The sequence below is a fragment of the Littorina saxatilis genome, unplaced genomic scaffold (assembly GCF_037325665.1).
Source record: "Littorina saxatilis isolate snail1 unplaced genomic scaffold, US_GU_Lsax_2.0 scaffold_1739, whole genome shotgun sequence".
Lineage (NCBI taxonomy): Eukaryota > Metazoa > Mollusca > Gastropoda > Littorinimorpha > Littorinidae > Littorina > Littorina saxatilis.
Genome location: NW_027128592.1, coordinates 90 through 20,427, shown reverse-complemented (window position 1 = coordinate 20,427; position 20,338 = coordinate 90). Strand labels below are relative to the sequence as shown.

General features: G+C 43.1%; 1 protein-coding gene across 1 annotated transcript; it reads left to right on the top strand.

Moving 5' to 3' along the window:
- Positions 1–699: 699 nt before the first annotated feature.
- On the top strand, positions 700–19,860 carry LOC138956955 (nucleoporin NUP188-like; the record flags this gene model as incomplete). Its single annotated transcript, XM_070328147.1, has 12 exons — positions 700–829; positions 5,381–5,431; positions 6,245–6,370; positions 8,337–8,472; positions 12,313–12,400; positions 12,854–12,930; positions 13,391–13,505; positions 14,150–14,270; positions 15,329–15,416; positions 16,956–17,075; positions 18,268–18,289; positions 19,239–19,860. Coding segments are annotated over 12 exons (1,696 nt in total), but the record flags the coding sequence as incomplete, so codon positions are not given.
- Between the last annotated feature and the right edge of the window lie 478 nt (positions 19,861–20,338).

Here is a 20,338-nt window from a genome sequence, read left to right as displayed (position 1 = left end):
TAATAGATAATGTGCAAGAATAGTACTGTCTCGGTAAGTATCATATAGACAGTAGGCTTAAAAAGAAGCCTTACACTCTCACTGGGTCTACATCTCTCACTGGGTCTACATCTCTCACTGGGTCTACATCTCTCACTGGGTTTACATCTCTCACTGGGTTTACATCTCTCACTGGGTCTACATCTCTCACTGGGTCTACATCTCTCACTGGGTCTACATCTCTCACTGCGTCTAGAATGTGGATTCTTGTTCTTTCTTTATTAGTTGTCACTAGTCTTCGTTAAGAAACTAGACTGTTCTGGGAAGAATGGTGCTTGCCTTTGAGTCACATTCATGTGTACTTAACTCATTGTCTCCCAGGTACGGATATATCCGTACCCACTCATTTGGCTCTATCTGACCAGGTACGGATATATTCGCTCAGACTGTTATCTTCAGTCGCTTCCTGTAACGTCAATCTAACGCCTGCATTCCAGCATGTTGATACACAGTTTCTACACAGCTACTACAATTCTGAGTGACCTGCTGCAGCACAGTGTTAAAGTATTTCAGCACAAACATTTTTTTCTTCTTTTACATCATTTACTGCTCATACCGGATGTTTTTGTCTTTTTAATCACAATAGACCACTGAGAGATAAGTACTTGTGTGACTTGCATTTATTGTTTATATTCAGCAAACTCAAACACTGATTTGCAGGTGAAGAAGACGCTGAAGGAGCTGAGTATCTACACAGAGTACCTGGACAACAACAGTGCCCACGACCTGCAGCCCACCAAGGACCCCTCCGTCTTCATGCTGACTGTCGACAAGCGACCGTACCCTGATGGTGCGTTCCACTCTCTGTGTCTCTCTTCCCTTGCTCTTCCCACAGTTGGACTTTCCACTCTCTGTGTCTCTCTTCCCTTGCTCTTCCCACAGTCGGACTTTCCACTCTCTGTGTCTCTCTTCCCTTGCTCTTCCCACAGTTGGCCTTTCCACTCTCTGTGTCTCTCTTCCCTTGCTCTTCCCACAGTCGGCCTTTCCACTCTCTGTGTCTCTCTCCCCTTGCTCTTCCCACAGTCGGCCTTTCCTGCTGTTGTGTTTTCTTCCCAACCCCACTGTTCCTGTTTTGCAATGGTCCTTCGGCCTACACAGTAAACCATTCTTTTGTTCCTTCGTTCTCTTGCTGCATTCTTCTACTTCTGGCTTTCTTAGCTTTTTCCTATGAAACCAAACAAGGAAGGGTAGGTTATGGACGTTTAAGTTTTGACAATGCTAAACATTCACAAGGTCGTTTTCCCAATGATCTTTTTGTGGAAAGACAAACAATGAATATGAGATGAAACTTATTAGATCAACAATCAATCAATCAATGAGTCTTATATCGCGCATATTCCGTGGGTACAGTTCTAGGCGCTCTGCAGTGATGACGTGTGAGATGAAATTTTATACGGCCAGTAGATTGCAGCCATTTCGGCGCATATTTACCTTTCACGGCCTTATTCCAAGTCACACGGGTATGGTAGACAATTATTAACTGTGCCTAAGCAATTTTGCCAGGAAAGACCCTTTTGTCAGTCGTGGGATCTTTAACGTGCACACCCAATGTAGTATACACGGGGGGTGGTTCGGACACCGAAGAGAGTCTGCACACAAAGTTGACTCTGTGAAATAAATTTCCGCCGAACCTGGGATCGAACTCGCGCTGACAGCGGTCAACTGAATACAAATCCAGCGCGCTACCAACTGAGCTATATCCCCGCCCCACATCATGTGTTCAGACCTGGGAACCCATACGATTTCGCCGTATTCTGTACGCATGATTGTCGAGAATACTATCAGTACGGTCAGTGGGAAAAAAATACGACGAGAAAAATTCCTAGACTACTTTTATTCACAAGCCCATCTTGAAGCCGATCCAGTATTTTGACACATGATTACAGTTTTTGTCAGTAAAAATTGAAAAAAGGATTTGTTTTAAATGTACACAAGAATTGAACGGTTCGTCGGAAAGTGCAGTGAGCCTGTCAAACAGTTGAAGTTGACGGATTTCTTTCGTCCTGTGTGAATTCATAAACACTGCAATGGATTTTAAACACTGCAATGGATTTTAATATTTTTTGTGGGGAATTAAAATGTACAACAAAATAATGAACTGTAGCAGACGACAAAACTGCCGACTCTGACTAAACCGTGTACTTTGTCCGCCGCGCACTACAGAGGCTTTTTATCTAAGGTATGGCACTGTTTTATCTTCTTTATCTTGGTTTTTAAAAAAAAAATGATCAGTTGGATCATTTTCGTTATCGCGAAAAAACGTTAACTCGAAAAAAAATATTGGTCCCTTTCATTTCGTGTAAAGCGATCTCGACTGTATAGGTAAACTTAATTAACGATGTGGCGGACGCGTGTGAAGCATGTTTGAATCATGGATGTTCAAATCCTGTGTGGAGTACGTTCATTTTTCTGAAAATACACCAAGTTTGTTTGAGAATACTTTAAGTGCAAAACAGGGGTTCCCAGGTCTGTGTTTCGTCCGATCTCTGGCAAGGTGGTGGGTGCCTTCAGTCGAAAGGAATTTATAAAGACCATTGGGTCGATATAAGGATGAGATGTTATATAGTCCTGTGAGGTTACCCTCATGAAAATGTACTTGTGAATGTTATGGTTTGTATATATTGTGGCGGGAGAGCCAGATTTGAAGAAAGTTTAATGTAAAAGTTAGAGATGGAAGGCTTAGAATGGTCATGGTGTACAGAGTCCTTCTGTCACGCTATCGCTGTTTTCAGCTTGCCAAAGAAGAGCGAGAATAATAGGGTTCATAACCAAAAGTAGACGATGCAAGGGAGGTAATTCCCTTTTCAGTTCCGTGTTGGCGGCCATTTGTGTGGCGCGGACACGATTTACAGGTTAATAAACATAGGTAAAACTTGACGAATGTCAAGTTGAACGACGAGAGATTGGATGAAAGTTGTTTAATGGATGTAATTTAGTGACCACAAGATGTTATTTTGGTTAATAACGTAACAAAAATATGATGATTGTTCGTAGGGTTGGAAACAACGATCGCGGGACGAAGTTGTCTGTTAATCAAAAAGGATAGGAATTGTAAAAGAGAGGAGAGACAAGGTTTCTTTGATGAAGATAGTGTTGTAGGTTGCTTAAATATTACGAACAGTTATTAAAAGAGCGCTTGTTATGATCAGCAAGTGTAAAGATAAAGGAAAAAGGACGGACTACATTGTCCGCGTAACGTTTTGAAAGTAGTGCGGTTAATGTTCTTTTTCGGTCAGCCAATCTGCCTCTGGTTCTATGTGTTTGTTTACGTTGCCATGCAGATTGGTATAAAAGACAGTGTAAAATGAAGTTCCTACACGCATTAGGACAGGCTTTAGAACAGAATAGAATGGGTTAGAATAGGGACATAGATTGAGGGTGCTAGGTTAGGGATTAGAATAGGGAGTGAGTAAAGGCAAGGTAGACTAGATCAAGATTTAGAATAGGGACAAGAAAAAGAGACTCCGCATTCTGTCAAAGGGATAGCATAGGGAAAACGCAGAGTAACGATAAAAGAACTAAGAGATTCTTTCTACCTTTTCACCAAATCAGGACAGCTTAGGTATAGCCAGCTTCAAAGGACAACCGCGCATGTTACTGTCTTGTTTACTTTAAACAACAGTAAAGGTTCAAAAGATATGTAGGAGAGAATTCCGTAGATAGTCAGAAGTAAACAACCGGACTGTTAGAACGTCGGCGTGCGTTTGATTGAACGGTCCTAAATTAGCTAGCTAGGTGTGGTAGATTAAACATTAGGTGACCTGCGCAATTCTAGGTAAGCTCCTGTGTTTTTGGTGTCCCGCCTGTTTTGCGCATGGTACTTTGTAAAAGGGGAAACTGGAATTAGGTTAGGGACAAATAACTTTGGTGACGAATAGGGAGAGTCGTCAGTGACTCTGTCCCGTTCTCACTAAAGTCAAAATAGTAACTTCTGAAGTCTTAGACTAACCTTAAAACTTAGCCCAAAGAGGGAAGAACTGTTTCTCCCATTTAGAATTCCATTAAAGAATAGGTTTGAGAGAAATTCCTAGATAGTCAGTCAGAGAACAAAAGATCCTGTATGGGGTAAAAATGTAGCTAGCTCGATATGCAGAGTCTCGATTTAGGATAGGATTATTTGGGGAAGGGAGATTAGGTGGCTTCATTGTTTTCCATAAAGATAACCTGCGCATTTTTTGATGTTTGCCATGTAAAGGCAACCCGGGCTTTTGTATCAATTTTGTATGTGAATTTATAATATTGCGTAATTTGCACCTGTTGTATTGAACGATTTGTACACTTTTCTAGAAATGAGTTTAATAAACTATTTTATAGAAAAGTGATCCCATGGAATTGACTCCATCACTAGACTGAATGATTTTCGTTGTTACATGAGTCGTCACTTCTTCTCACTGATTTAACCTTTTTAGGAAGATGAGCTAACTCGGCAATTTTAGGTGAAAGAGGATAAATATAGCACGCCAGCAGATTATAGTCGCACGCACTAGGGAAATGAACACAACGCGAGGCCAAAAACTAGATCAGGAAAAGAGGAAATAATGAGTGCACACACTAAACAACGAATCTGCAGAGCTGCCTAAAAGACGCACGTCTTGTTTATTATCTACAACGTTCACGGTTTTCCGCCGGGTAAACAAACATACAATCAACACAATAGGAAAACTGCTACAATATGATATAAACAACATTCCAATAACTAACCATTCTTGGGGGTTTTATTCTGAATTTTGGAACGTTAGCAATCTATTGGTTTTTGATTTTAGCTTTTTACTCTCAGGGCCACTTCATGAAAAGTGTTCTTCTCAGGCCTTGGTCTTCTGTTACTGACATAGACTTGTTTTTATCTGACGCATTGTTCTTGTCGGGTTGACTGCTTCATATGTTTTCCTTGTATCTGACGACAGGACCATGTTTTTGTAGCCAGGACAGTGTTTTTGTAGCCAGGATCATGTGTTTTTGTAGCCAGGACCGTGTTTTTGTAGCCAGGACAGTGTTTTTGTAGCCAGGACAGTGTTTTTGTAGCCAGGACCGTGTTTTTGTAGCCAGGACCGTGTTTTTGTAGCCAGGACCGTGTTTTTGTAGCCAGGACCGTGTTTTTGTAGCCAGGACAGTGTTTTTGTAGCCAGGACCGTGTTTTTGTAGCCAGGACAGTGTTTTTGTAGCCAGGACAGTGTTTTTGTAGCCAGGACCGTGTTTTTGTAGCCAGGACCGTGTTTTTGTAGCCAGGACCGTGTTTTTGTAGCCAGGACAGTGTTTTTGTAGCCAGGACCGTGTTTTTGTAGCCAGGACATTGGACTTGTACACAGACACAATTTTGTAAAACTTTTTGTTGGTTTTACAGGTGACTTTGCACTGGCCAAGGGTTCGTGTGGACAGGTGTTGGAACCATCAGGTATGTTTTACTGTTAAACTACAGGATAATGTGACTATATGAGGTGGGTGCGTGCATGTGTGTTTGTGTGTGTGTGTGGAATGGATGGAATTTGTTCATATATCTGTGTAAATGTGCTTTTTAAATTCAATCTAAAACACATGAAATTGATGGTTTTTGATGTCCAAAATTAAAGAAGTTTTGGGATCCAAATACCTCAGGAGGGAGTATACCCCAGTTAGCTTTTGTATTTCTACTCCAGTCCCAACCCCGTATCCTGGGGCCCTGTTGGCTGAGTGGTTAGAGCTGTTGGCCAAGTGGTTAGAGCTGTTGGCCAAGTGGTTAGAGCTGTTGGCTGAGTGGTTAGAGCTGTTGGCCAAGTGGTTAGAGCTGTTGGCCGAGTGGTTAGAGCTGTTGGCTGAGTGGTTAGAGCTGTTGGCCAAGTGGTTAGAGCTGTTGGCCGAGTGGTTAGAGCTGTTGGCTGAGTGGTTAGAGCTGTTGGCCAAGTGGTTAGAGCTGTTGGCCGAGTGGTTAGAGCTGTTGGCCGAGTGGTTAGAGCTGTTGGCCAAGTGGTTAGATCGCTGGGCTTGTGATCCTCAGGCCATAGGTTTAAATCCAAACTGGGGGGGACACGGGTCAAAACTGTGAGTTGCTGCCTATGAAGAGGAAATATTAAAGCTTTTGTATTCATGATGGATTCTATGTGTGTTTACAGCATTGCTAAGAAATATGGAGGAATAGGTTGCTGGCCCCTTGATGCGATGGGAGACACAGTACAATTGTATTCCCCTGGAAGAACATGATATTCATGACAAGTCCTCTCTGTGTTTTCAGCATTGCCGAGGAACATGGCAGCAGATGTGGCGGGCCCCTTGATGCGGTGGGAGACACAGTACAACGGCTGGTCACTGCTACTGGCCGAGGTGATGGAGCTTCTCAGACAGGTCACACAGGGTGCAGGTCAGTCTTTGACGTTAAAGGTACCGTCAGACAGGTCACACAGGGTGCAGGTCAGTCTTTGACGTTAAAGGTACCGTCAGACCTAGGAACCCATACGATTTCACCGCATTTTGTACGCATAATTAGCTAGAATACGATCAGTACGGTCAGTGGGAAAATAACACGTCGAGAAAAAATTCCCAGACTACTTTTCTTCATAAGCTCATCCCGAAGCCGATCCAGTGTTTTGACACATGATATTAATGACAGTATTTTGACACATGATATTAATGACAGTTTTTGTCAGTAAACGATGAAAGAAGTGTTTGTTTTAAAGGTATTCACTATTGGTAAACTTAATTTACGGTGCATCGGATGCGTGAGAAGCATGTTTAGGCAAAAAAAAAAAATAGGTCTGTTTACGGTAACCCGACCGACCCTATTTTTTTCGCGCGACCCTAGACTTTTTTTTGGCATTTGGGGAAAAAAAAAAAAAAAAAAAAAAATCTTTTGGTTTTTTTTGCAAAATAACGTAAAAATATGGTTTTTTGAGAAGAAAAAATAAATAAAATTCCTGACCTACCGACCCTATTTTTTTGGCCTATGTTACCGTAAACAGACCTTTTTTCTTTTTTGGCCTTAACTCATCCATGTTCAAATGTGGGAGTACACTCATTTTGCCGAAAATACACCAAGTTTGTTTGAGAATACTCCAACTGCATAACAGAGGTTCCCAGGTCAGGTACTGTCCTTCATGCAGACACTGAAGCAGGCTGGTAATTCACTGCGATGTTATGCTCACATTTGTTCAGTTTGTTTTATGCGCTATTTGGGCAGGCTATTGGTTTGATAACATAATGTGGGGGGGGGGGGGGGGGGAGGGGGGGGGGGGGGGGACCTTTTTAGGATTTTGTTTTTGATTTCTTCAGTTGAGCTTAATCTTCTGTTGATTTTAGAGATTCAGACATGATCCCTACCTTGCCCACAGTGATGAGAACCCGCTGTTAAAGATTTTGCAAGATGTGTTTGTGTGTCTAGTTACAGAGTTTTGGTAAATGTTTTGTTTTCTATATATATCTGCTTTAATGTGTGTGTGTGTGTGTGTGTGTGTGTGTGTGTGTGTGTGTGCGTGCGTGCGTGCGTGCGTGCGTGCGTTTGTGTGTGTGTGTGTGAAAAGGAGGGGGTTCTACTGCAGTATTACCAACATGCCGTTAAGACTGTCAAAGGTTTTTTGACTCACATGCGAAGCAAAAGTGAGTCTATGTACTCACCCGAGTCGTCCGTCCGTCCGTCCGGAAAACTTAAACGTTGGATATTTCTTGGACACTATTCAGTCTATCAGTACCAAATTTGGCAAGATGGTGTATGATGACAAGGCCCCAAAAAACATGCATAGCATCTTGACCTTGCTTCAAGGTCAAGGTCGCAGGGGCCATAACTGTTGCCTAAAAAACAGCTATTTTTCATATTTTTCCCATTTTCTCTGAAGTTTTTGAGATTCAATACCTCACCTATATATGATATATAGGGCAAAGTAAGCCCCATCTTTTGATACCAGTTTGGTTTACCTTGCTTCAAGGTCAAGGTCACAGGAGCTCTTCAAAGTTGGATTGTATACATATTTTGAAGTGACCTTGACCCTGAACTATGGAAGATAACTGTTTCAAACTTAAAAATTATGTGGGGCACATGTTATGCTTTCATCATGAGATAAATTTGGTCACATATGATCAAGGTCAAGGTCACTTTGACCCTTATGAAATGTGACCAAAATAAGGTAGTGAACCACTAAAAGTGACCATATCTCATGGTAGAAAGAGCCAATAAGCACCATTGTACTTCCTATGTCTTGAATTAACAGCTTTGTGTTGCATGACCTTGGATGACCTTGACCTTGGGTCAAGGTCACATGTATTTTGGTAGGAAAAATGTGTAAAGCATGTGAGTCGTATGGGCTTTGCCCTTCTTGTTTATGGTTGTGTGACAGGCATGGTTGAGACGGAGCAGGTGGAGAGGGTAACCATGGTGATGGAGCTGGTACATCACGTGCTGAAGGCAGAGACGGCCGCCACGGTGGAGGAGTTCGCCCCCTTTGTCTCGCTCTCCTACGATCTGGTGCACAGGTGAGAGAACAGAAAAGACCCCCTTTGTAAACTTTTTTTTTTAAATTGAGAAAAATCTGGTCTTAAAATTGAAGTTAATTTACAGGACGATGCATCTCATGTCACAAGCCATCCTTCATCTTAACACTGTGGGACGATCAGCCTGACAGGGATGATGCATCTCATGTCACAAGACATCCTTCATCTTAACACTGTGGGACGATCAGCCTGACAGGGATGATGCATCTCATGTCACAAGCCATCCTTCATCTTAACACTGTGGGACGATCAGCCTGACAGGGATGATGCATCTCATGTCACAAGCCATCCTTCATCTTAACACTGTGGGACGATCAGCCTGACAGGGATGATGCATCTCATGTCACAAGCCATCCTTCATCTTAAAACTCTGGGACGATCAGCCTGATAGGGATGATGCATCTCATGTCACAAGACATCCTTCATCTTAAAACTATGGGACGATCAGCCTGACAGGGATGATGCATCTCATGTCACAAGACATCCTTCATCTTAAAACTGTGGGACCATCAGCCTGACAGAGATGATGCATCTCATGTCACAAGACATCCTTCATCTTAAAACTATGGGACGATCAGCCTGACAGGGATGATGCATCTCATGTCACAAGACATCCTTCATCTTAAAACTGTGGGATGATCAGCCTGACAGGGATGATGCATCTCATGTCACAACACATCCTTCATCTTAAAACTATGGGACGATCAGCCTGACAGGGCTCAGACCAAAACATCAGATCAAGAAAGTGTTAGTCAATGACTGAAGACAGAGGCCTGAGAAGAATACTGCGTTTTAGAAAGAATGGAAGGTAAATTCCCACAGCTTTCGGCTTTCGGGTTGTATACTGGTGCACGTGCCAAAATAATGACGTACTTAAATTAACTTGACGGGCGCAATGGCCTAGTGGATAAAACGCCGACCTCCTGTGCGAAAGGTCGTGGGTTCGAAACCCGGCGGCACGTGGTGGGTTAAGGGTGGAGATTTTTTCGTTCTACAAGGTCAACTTATATGCATATCTGCTAGTGTCTTATCCCTCTTTGTGTGTACATGCAAGCACAAGACCAAGTGTTCCGCGGAAAAGATCCTGTAACCCATGTCAGAATTTAGTGGGTTGTAGAAACACGAAAATACACTGCATGCCTCCCCCGAAAGCGGCGTATGGCTGCCTGACTGGCGGGGTAAAAACGGTCATGCACGTGTAGCAGTTTTCCTATTATATAGATTGTAAATTTGTTGACCCGGCGGAAAACCGTGAAAGTTGTAGATAAGAAACAAACGACGTCCTTTGTTTAGCTCTGCAGATCTATTGTCTCGTGCGTGCAATTGTTATTTACTCACTTTTATGTCTAGTTTTGCCTCGCGTTGTGTTCAGTCTCCTAGTGCATGCACCTCTAATCTGTCTATCGCATAATTTATCCTCTTTCACCTAAAATTACCGGGTTAGCTTATCTTCCTAAAAAGGCTATGATTGCGAGAAGAACTGACGACCTACGTGACAATGAAAACCATTCAGACGAATAATAGAGCCAATTTCATGGGATCACTTTTCTATAAAATAGTTTATTAGACTTATTCTTCTAGAAAAGTATACAAATGGTAATATACAACAAGCGTAATTCACGCAATATTATAAATGCACATACAAAGTCAGTACAAAATACCGGGTCGCCTTTATAAGGCAATCATCAAAAAGCGCAAGTGTTACAAAAACAATGAAGCCACCTAATCTCCCCTCCCTCGAATAAATCCTATTCTAAGGTGAGACTCCGTATATCGAGCTAGCTACATTTTTATCCACTACAGGATCTTTTGTCACCTGACTAACTATGACCCCCCGCGTGTTAGGGGGAAGAATTTACCCGATGCTCCCCAGCATGTCGTAAGAGGCGACTAACGGATTCTGTTTCTCCTTTTACCCTTGTTAAGTGTTTCTTGTATAGAATATAGTCAATGTTTGTAAAGATTTTAGTCAAGCAGTACGTAAGAAATGTTAAGTCCTTTGTACTGGAAACTTGCATTCTCCCAGTAAGGTAATATATTGTACTACATTGCAAACCCCTGGAGCAATTTTTTTATTAGTGCTTTTGTGAACAAGAAACAATTAACAAGTGGCTCTATCCCATCTCCTCTCCTTTTCCCCGTCGCGATATAACCTTCGTGGTTGAAAACGACGTTAAACACCAAATAAAGAAAGAAAGAAAGAAAGAAAGACTAACTATGAAATTCTCTCAAACTTATTTACTTTGTTGGACCTCTAGATGGAAGAAACGGTTCTTCCCTATTGGGATAAATTTAAGGATGGTCTAAGACCTCAGAATTTGCTATATTAACTTCGATGAGAACCGCACAGACGAATCCCCCTATTCTTCACCAAAGTGTTTTGTCCCTAAACCTAAATCAATTTCCCCCTTTTAAAAGTACCTTACGCACAACAGACGGGACACCAAAAGGAGCTTATCTGAGTTTGCGCAGGTCACCTAAGTTTAGTTCCCCCGCCTAGCTAGCTATTTTAGGACCGTTCAATCAAACGTCACCTGACGTTCTAACAGTCCGGTTGTTTATTTCTGACTATCTACGAATTCTCGCCTATTTATCTTTTGAACCTTCACTGGTGTTTGAGGTAAACAAGCCAGTAGCATGCGCGGTAATTCTTTGAAACTGAATTACTCCTACCTGTTCTGACTTTATGAAAAAGTGGTAAGATTCTCTAAGTTCTTTTACTCTGCGTTTTTCCCTGTGCTATCCCGTTGAAAGAATGCGAAGTCTCCTCTTCTTGTCCCTATTCTAAATCTTGATCTAGTCTACCTTGCCTTTGCTCTCCCTATTCTAATCCCTAACCTAGCGCCCTCTGTCTATGTCCTTATTCTAACCCATTCTATTCTGTTCTAAAGCCTGTCCGAATGCGTGTAGGAACTTCATTTTACACTGTCTTTTATACCAATCTGCATGGCAACGTAAACAAACACACAGAACCAGAGGCAGATTAGCTGACCGAAAAAGAACATTAACCGCACTACTTTCAAAACATTATGCGGACAATATAGTCCGTCCTTTTTCCCTCATCTTCTGGCTTATTGGTTAACATACCGAATAATTCACCAATAACCCAACTTATTTATTCCACATATCATTTTATCCACATCAAAATAACGTCCATTTCCTTATATTTTACGATTCCTATCCTTTCTGATCAACCGACAACTTCGTCCGGCGATCGTTGTTTCAGACGCGACGAACGATCGTCGTACTCCTGTTACGCTATTAACCAAAAGAATATCTTGCGGTCGCTAAACCACGCACATCAAACAACTTTCATCCAATCTCCCATCATTTAACTTGACATTTGTCAAGTTTTACCAATGTTTATTAACATGTATGCCGGTAAATCATGTCAGCGCCACACAAATGGCCGCCAACACGGAACTGAAAAGGGAATTACTTCCCTTGTGTCGTCTACTTTTGGTTTCGATACCAATTACTCTTCCGCTTCTGCCATAGCGACAGCGTGACAGATTGAGTCTGTACGCCATGACTGTCCTGAACCTTCAATATTTTATCCTATAACATTCAACTTTCTACAATTAGGGCTCTCCCGCCACACACGTATAAATCCACTCGTGCTAAAAATACGAGTGTCCATAGGCGTTTCAGCCCATGAACGCCAAAGAAGAATGAACAGGACTTTGTCAAAATCTTTTTTTTTTACAGAATTAGAGTTTCTGTTCGTGGAGTCGGCATGTAAGCTTGCCTGAAAGAGTTATGATCCAGCGCCCTGGAGTGCCCTTGTTATGGTGTACTGTAATGGCTGTTCTGTGTGTACAGGTTTTCCATCCTGAACCCGGCCCCCCTGGATCTGCTGAGTGAAGCGGTCAACTGTATAGCTTGTGCTGCCAAACATTTCCCTGGACAGGTGAGGGAGGTTCTTGTGGGTGGGATGGGGTGGGTGTGTGTGTGTGTATGTGGTTATGTATGTGTGCGTGCGTGCTTGAGAGAGTGTGTGTGTGAGTGTGTGTGGTTTGTTTGTGAGTGTGTGTGTGTGTCTGTGTGTGTGTCTGCGTGTGCGTGTACATGGTTGTATGTGGTTTTAGGGATCAAATGACTCGTAATCTTTTTCTTCCAGGCTGAACCCCATGGAAAGTATTTCATACAATACATTTTCTGCAGAATGTCTCACTTTTCGTTGGTCCATCTCCCTCAAAGACAACTAGGGTGACATACTAGTGAGCGTTTCATTGTGTGTGCGATTAATTAAACATTGCAATACCTAGCCTGTGTTGTTGTATCAAATGTTGGTGTGTGCGATTAATTAAACATTGCAATACCTAGCCTGTGTTGTTGTATCAAATGTTGGTGTGTGTGACAGGTGTGGCACAAGGTGATGCAGACAGGACTCTTGCCCTACCTGACAGAAAACGTGGACGATTTAGGGGAGGTGCTCAGGTGAGACACGGAAATCTTGTCATCTCTCCTCCCAAACTGTAGACATTGTGTTGTTGATTGTGTGGCGGTGGTGTGCTTTTCATTTTCATTCTTTGTATATTCATTGCAAATATAACTGTCTACCTGTTGTTGTTAGTGCCCTTTTGTGTTCAAACTTCTCTGCGCCATTTTGATTTTGTTTGGTCAAAGTTTATTTCTCAGTATTGTTTTGAAAGCTAAAATGAAAATTGGGAAAATTGGGACTGTTTCGCTTGAAAGTGGTAATAGCATTATGAATCCCAATCTTTGTACAGTGATTTAAAGAAAAAAATCCGAGGTCTGAAATGGTGGTTTTGACTGTATATATGATAATTTTGAATATGATGATGGCGATATGATGTTGATTTCAATCAAACCTTGAACAAAATATCATCATATCGATATCATCATATTCAAAACCATTTCTTTGTTCTGTTCTCAGCGGCCAGGGCCTTCACGCAGGCATGCTGGGATCCATTGAGGCGGGAACAGAGTGCGTTCAGGCGCGATACCCGCTCACGCTCACAGTGCTCAACATGCTGACAAACCTGGTGCAGGTGTGTAATGTGTTGTGCATGGAAACTTGTTTTGGGACGGTTATGTTCAAAATTTCACTCTGTTAAGACTTTTGTTTCTAAAATGTTATCTTGGTGCAGTCTGTAAACTGATATCCATTTTCACTGTGTGTGTGTGTGTTTGCTTAACGCCCAGCCGACCACGAAGGGCCATATCAGGGCGGTTTCACTGTGTGTGTTTGTGTGTGTTTGTGTGTGTATCTGTGTGTGTGTGTGTGTGTGGCGCATCTGTCTGTCTGTCTGTCTCAAGGTTAAAGATATAGTAAAGTAATGTTATACAGTCCTTGAAGTTTCCGTCATCAAAATTCAGGTTACCTTTTCTGTTTGGAATCGAGGATTGTAACCGGGATGTAAAGACTCTTGCTCTATGGTTGTGTGTGTGTGTGTCTGTCTGCATGTCTGTCTGTTTCTGTCTGTCTGTCTGTCTGTGTGTTTGTCTGTCTGTGTGTGTGTGTGTCTGTCTGTGTGTCTGTGTGTCCGTCTGTCTGTCTGTCTGTGTGTTTCTGTGTGTTTGTCTGTATGTCTGTCTGTCTGTCTGTCTGTCTGTCCGTCTGTCTGTCAGTCAGTCTGTCAGTCTGTGTGTCTGTCTATCTTACAAAAGTAAGAGCCGTGTATTGTGTGGTCAGGCGTTTTCCAAGGCAGGCACCGAAGAGGAGCTCCAGGCGTGCTTGCTGCACATCCTGAAGGAGATCTTCCCTCTCTTCCGCAAATGGCGCTACACCGACCTGTCACACAGAAAGCAGATAGGTCAGTCAGTCAGGGATAAATCGTTGGTTGATATACTTCATGTATTATTTTAACAGATTAGAAGTCAGGTTTCCTGAAGCCTTATCTCTGATTTTATTGGGATCTGGATGGGCCCATTTTAAAGATTTTGATTTTTTTAACAGGCAACACTGAACAGAAGGGCGGGGATGTAGCTCAGTCGGTAGCGCGCTGGATTTGTATCCAGTTGGCCGCTGTCAGCGTGAGTTCGTCCCCACGTTCGGCGAGAGATTTATTTCTCAGAGTCAACTTTGTGTGCAGACTCTCCTCGGTGTCCGAACACCCCCGTGTGTACACGCAAGCACAAGACCAAGTGCGCACGAAAAAGATCCTGTAATCCATGTCAGAGTTGGGTGGGTTATAGAAACACGAAAATACCCAGCATGCTTCCTCCGAAAGCGGCGTATGGCTGCCTAAATGGCGGGGTAAAAACGGTCATACACGTAAAAGCCGTGGGAGTTTCAGCCCATGAACGAACAAACAACTGAACAGAAGAAAAAACACCCATATGAACAATGTGTGTGTATGGTGTATTCATTTGTACATGAAGGGCACACTGTAAGTTGTCAATTCAGGTCAATACAGGTAATGCTTCGTATACAAATATTTCCAGGCAGCTTTTCAGATTTGTTCAGATTTTCTGCTCATAACCTGTGTAAATATACCCCGTTTAAATGTCAGGTTTACGTTGTGTCTGTTTTCAGGTCAGCAGTGCCTCACTCTCTTTACGTTGTGTTTGTTTTCAGGTCAGCAGTGCCTCACTCTCTTTACGTTGTGTTTGTTTTCAGGTCAGCAGTGCCTCACTCTCTTTACGTTGTGTTTGTTTTCAGGTCAGCAGTGCCTCACTCTCTTTACGTTGTGTTTGTTTTCAGGTCAGCAGTGCCTCACTCTCTTTACGTTGTGTTTGTTTTCAGGTCAGCAGTGCCTCACTCTCTTTACGTTGTGTTTGTTTTCAGGTCAGCAGTGCCTCACTCTCTTTACGTTGTGTTTGTTTTCAGGTCAGCAGTGCCTCACTCTCTTTACGTTGTGTCTGTTTTCAGGTCAGCAGTGCCTCACTCTCTTTCACAAAGTCCTCAACCTGGCCAGTCTGCAGAACAAGAAGTCACAGTCCAAGCCAAAATCATCAAGGTTTGTTTGATACCTGGCTGTCTGATTTGTGCTGTTGATTTGTGTGTGTTCCAGTGTGGTTTGTTTGATACCTGGCTGTCTGATTTGTGCTGTTGATTTGTGTGTGTTCCAGTGTGGTTTGTTTGATACCTGGCTGTCTGATTTGTGCTGTTGATTTGTGTGTGTTCCAGTGTGGTTTGTTTGATACCTGGCTGTCTGATTTCTGCTGTTGATTTGTGTGTGTTCCAGTGTGGTTTGTTTGATACCTGGCTGTCTGATTTCTGCTGTCTGATTTGTGTGTGTTCCAGTGTGGTTTGTTTGATACCTGGCTGTCTGATTTCTGCTGTTGATTTGTGTGTGTTCCAGTGTGGTTTCATTGTTTCATGTTCAAACCTTCCCCCACTCTCCACCCCTTTGGATTGGTTTGTGTATAGTTTCAGTATATCTTGGTTTGCAAGATGGCTACACTCTGGTCCTTGTACCTGGACTGTTTGCACGATCATCTTGTGAACAAACTACAGGAGTTTGTTTATTGAAGCTATTTTTTTTCATTTTTTTTTCATTACTTTATTGTCCCATTGCTGGGAAATTCGGGTCGCTTCCTCCCAGTGGAAAGCTTGCAGCAACGGAGTCGCGCTACCCAAGTGTCTGCGTGTTTAGGTGTATTCAGCCACCTGCACTTATGGCAGAATGACCAAGGTCTTTTACGTGCCATTGTGATGACACGGGGGTGGGACATGGCTTCCGTCTCTGGATCTGCACATAAAGTTGACCCGTGTCCGTCCCGGCCCGAATTCGAACCTGCGACCTTTCGATCACAAGTCCAGTGCTCTACCAACTGAGCTATTTACTGTTTATTGAAGCTATTTACTGTTTATTGAAGCTATTTACTGTTTATTGAAGCTATTTACTGTTTATTGAAGCTATTTACTGTGAAGCTATTTACTGTTTATTGAAGCTATTTACTGTTTATTGAAGCTATTTACTGTGAAGCTATTTACTGTTTATTGAAGCTATTTACTGTTTATTGAAGCTATTTACTGTTTATTGAAGCTATTTACTGTTTATTGAAGCTATTTACTGTTTATTGAAGCTATTTACTGTTTATTTATGGCTCTCACACAGTCACCATTTTTCTACTGCTTAGTTGGTTTGTAATGCATTTAGATTAGTATTAAATTACAGTTGAAAAAAGCAGCAGCAAAGTACATTATAATTAGAAGCAAGCGGTTAAAAACAGGCGTCGACAGAGCCAATAAAGGGGGATAGGAACTTGTAAGTCATATATACCTGTACCAGAATTTATTCTTTTTTTAGCCTTTGAATTAACCACAAACTAGGCTGTGAAATTGCATCATAATGTAAAAAGTTCTGATGCAATGCATATTTTCTAAGTCACTATTTTTTTCCCCTGCACAGACCAAGCCTGCACGAAACTGGAAACCAGAAAAAAACCTGCTTTCACCTTTCCCACAAGCTAGGCAGTGAAATTGTATTAAAATTAATGTAATTCTGATGCAATGCATGATTTTTGGGTCACTATTTCTTTTTTCTACACAGACCGAGCCTGCATGAGGTGTGTGTGTACAGCCTGCTGTTCACGGAGGCGGGGCGAGCGCTGATTGAGATCGTGGCTACCGGGGTGGATAACGTGGAGATGGCGCTCGTGCAGCAAGGAAGGTCAGACTGCTTGTCTTTTTGTTTACCTGTTTGGCTGTCTAATGTTAGTTCTGACTTGAAAATTCCAACTGCTTGAAATTCTAAGAAGAGACGAATTCCGGAAATAACTAAATCTACACGTAGGTCTGGCCACTTGACAATTTTGTGTTCGGAATTGACAATGTTTGGAAATAACTCTGTCAAGTTTGTATGAGTTGTGAAAGAGTGAATACCTTTGGTTTTCGTGGGACAAACAATCCACGGGCCAATCACTAGCCAGGGATGTGTCTGAAACACGTGGACAAGGAGTGCGTGTGGTGGATTGTTTGACTCACAAAAAGCAAGTGTATTCACTTTCATAACCCATACAAACTTGACAGTTATTTCCGAACATCGTCTGTTGCAAACACAAAACCCTCAACTGGTCAGGCCTACGTGTGACTATTAGATTTAGTCACTCTGAATGCTTAGTTTGAATGTTTCTTGCAACCGATGGGCAGTTTGCAAGGTGGTTGGAGCAATCATCTTTCACTTCATGAGAACGATAAGTTTTTGTAGTAGAGCAAAAACAAAAGTAAACGGCATACATACCAACTGAGGCATGATAATCTTGCTCCTTTTGAAAGAATTCCTCCTTTTAAACTTCTCCAGCTCTTCATGTTAGATACGAAAAATCAACACATTAAATTGATTTTGAAGCTGAAAGCAACACTCTTCATGTTTAGATCAACACATTAAATTGATTTTGAAGCTGAAAGCAACACTCTTCATGTTTAGATCAACACATTAAATTGATTTTGAAGCTGAAAGCAACACTCTTCATGTTTAAATCAACTTACCTTCTTCTCTTACATCAGGGTTAAGAAAAACTGACAACATCTTCAAAATGTTGTCTTATTTTGGATTAAATTACATATCTTAACCCGACTCACATTTAGCATTAACTTCAGATTAATAGCTTGGACACTGAACTACGCTTCACCCCTAAGGGGGAAGAAACCCCTTAAAAAAGAACGGCCTTGACTCAACCCAAGTTAACCAGAGTCAAGGTCATACCGCTCTCGCGACCTATCACGCGAGACCCAACCGCCGCCATGTTAGAAACGTCACTCCTACTTCAGCCTCCGATCAGCTCGGACGTGTTTTCACAGCTACGCTACAGGCTTTCAGCCTACTACTGTTTTTCAAGCAGTATTTTCACCCCGTTCTACAGGTCCCTGCCTAAGCAAGATTGGGTGAGCTCTTTCTAATTTGTTCGGCTCCTGTTCGTTTGTGTCTTTCTCCGTCTTGCAGTCTGTTTCGTGTTTACGTTTCTTAGACTGTTTGTTTTCGTCAGCTATGGCTGACAAAGAGAGAAAGAAGCCTCAGACTAGGCAAATGGCTGCTGAGTGTTCGCCTAGTAAGGACGCACATAAAGAGACAGGCAAAGTTACTACCGTCTCAGTTCATGACCCAGTTTCTCAAACTACCATGTCCGTTAATATTTCGGACCCCGATAGCCCAGTCATGCCCGTACTGAAAGAAGCTAAAACTAAAAGTAAGGCTCCTTCAGCCAAGAAGAGACGTAGTGGTAAAGACAAGAATAAAGATGATTTTTCCTCCCTTTTTGAGAAGTTTTCTGTCAATATGAATAACATGTTTGCACAACAACAGCAGTTTGCAGCCGATTTGCATGCTACTCGTAAAGAGTTACACTCGCTCCCAGCGGGGGTGGGCGGAGTGGCTTCGCTGGCTTACGCTAAGGCTCCGCCGTCATGCACTATCACGTCGGCCGACGTGCACGCAGAGCAGGGTGATTGCTTCATTCAAGGGGCGGTTTCACGCTCTTCAGGTTTGTCAAGTTCACCGGTAGCCAGGTTCTCTGGTGAAAGTGTTCAAGTTGGGCCGGAACTAGTAGCCCCCCCGCCGCGGCTGGGGGGTGAAAGTTTGACTTTCCCGGAGGCTATCGCTCTTTATAAGAGGCGGAACTCATGGGGGGTCAACACCGGACAACAAGTTGGGCCGGAACTAGTAGCTCCCCCGCCGAGGCTGGGGAGTGAAAGTTCGACTCTCCCGGAGGCTATCGCTCTTAGTAAGCGGAACTCACGGGGGGTCGACACCGGACAACGAGACAGTTGTACTCACAGGCAGACTGGTATGTCTCCGGTGAATGTATACAAGTCTCAACTTCCTCCCTCTGGGCAGGAAGCTGCTTTCGGGCAGGCTTTGCACGGTCCTTCCGTTTTGCAATCAGCCTCGCCTGTGGTGGATCGTTTTAGTGACGCAGCTAGTCACAGTGACTTTCACGGTACAGCCACAGCAGATTCGGAGGTCGACGATTCTCACTCACTTTCTGAGGAGGAAGTTGATGTCAAGTTGTCACTCAAACTTAAACCAGCTATGGTTACTGCAGCTCAGGTGTCTGCTAAGTACTTCGCTGAAGGGGTGACAGCTATGATAAGCTCTGCGGCACCACCACCCTCAGCGGTCGGTGATTTCCGCCCTGCCTTAACGGAAGTTCAGGGATATCGTTTTAGCGAGTCTCCTTCTGTTGCCTACGAACTTTCCAAGGTGCTGGCTAGAACTTCGGGTTCTGAGAATAGCTTGCCTGTGGATACTGTGCCTTTACTGGCGGCACACGGTCAGGCGCCTGATTCTGCTCAGCCATGGCTTGCCTCAGGCCAGTTACGGATGTCGAGCACTTCTTTTCATGCACGCAAGTTTGCTCTCTCCCGTCGCCACCACAGCCTTATCGAGACTTACGCTTTGCCGAGTGCACCGCTTCCGGTCACTCCGGAGTTGGCTAATCTCAGAGAGGATGTCTATCGTTTGGACAAAACTTGTGCTTACTCTGAAGGCGCTTTGATTGGTTTGGAGGAGACGGGAAGATACTCGTTGGAACTTGCTTCTCTTTCAGAGACACTTCTTAGATCTCTTTCTCGGTCGATCGCGGTGTCGTTGGATCCTTTCGAATTTCGAAACGACGCTAGTGTGAAAGACGTGCCCATACTCCTGGCCTCTTTGGCGAAGGTTTCAGCCGAACAAATGACAGTCGCGGCACGGTTGTACGCTCATGCGGTTTACACACGCAGGGACGCTTTCTTGTCTGGCTCCAGAATTCAAGATAAGTCTACTTTGGACTTGCTCAAGGTCTCCCCTTTCACAGAGGGTTCTTTGCTTGGTCAACCTTCACTTGACGCGCTTGACAAACAAACACAAAACGCTAAGGACTTAGCGATCGCAAAGCTTGCCCAACACGGTTTCGCTAAGCCTCAGGCCAAACAACAGGGTCCTCCTAAAGCTCC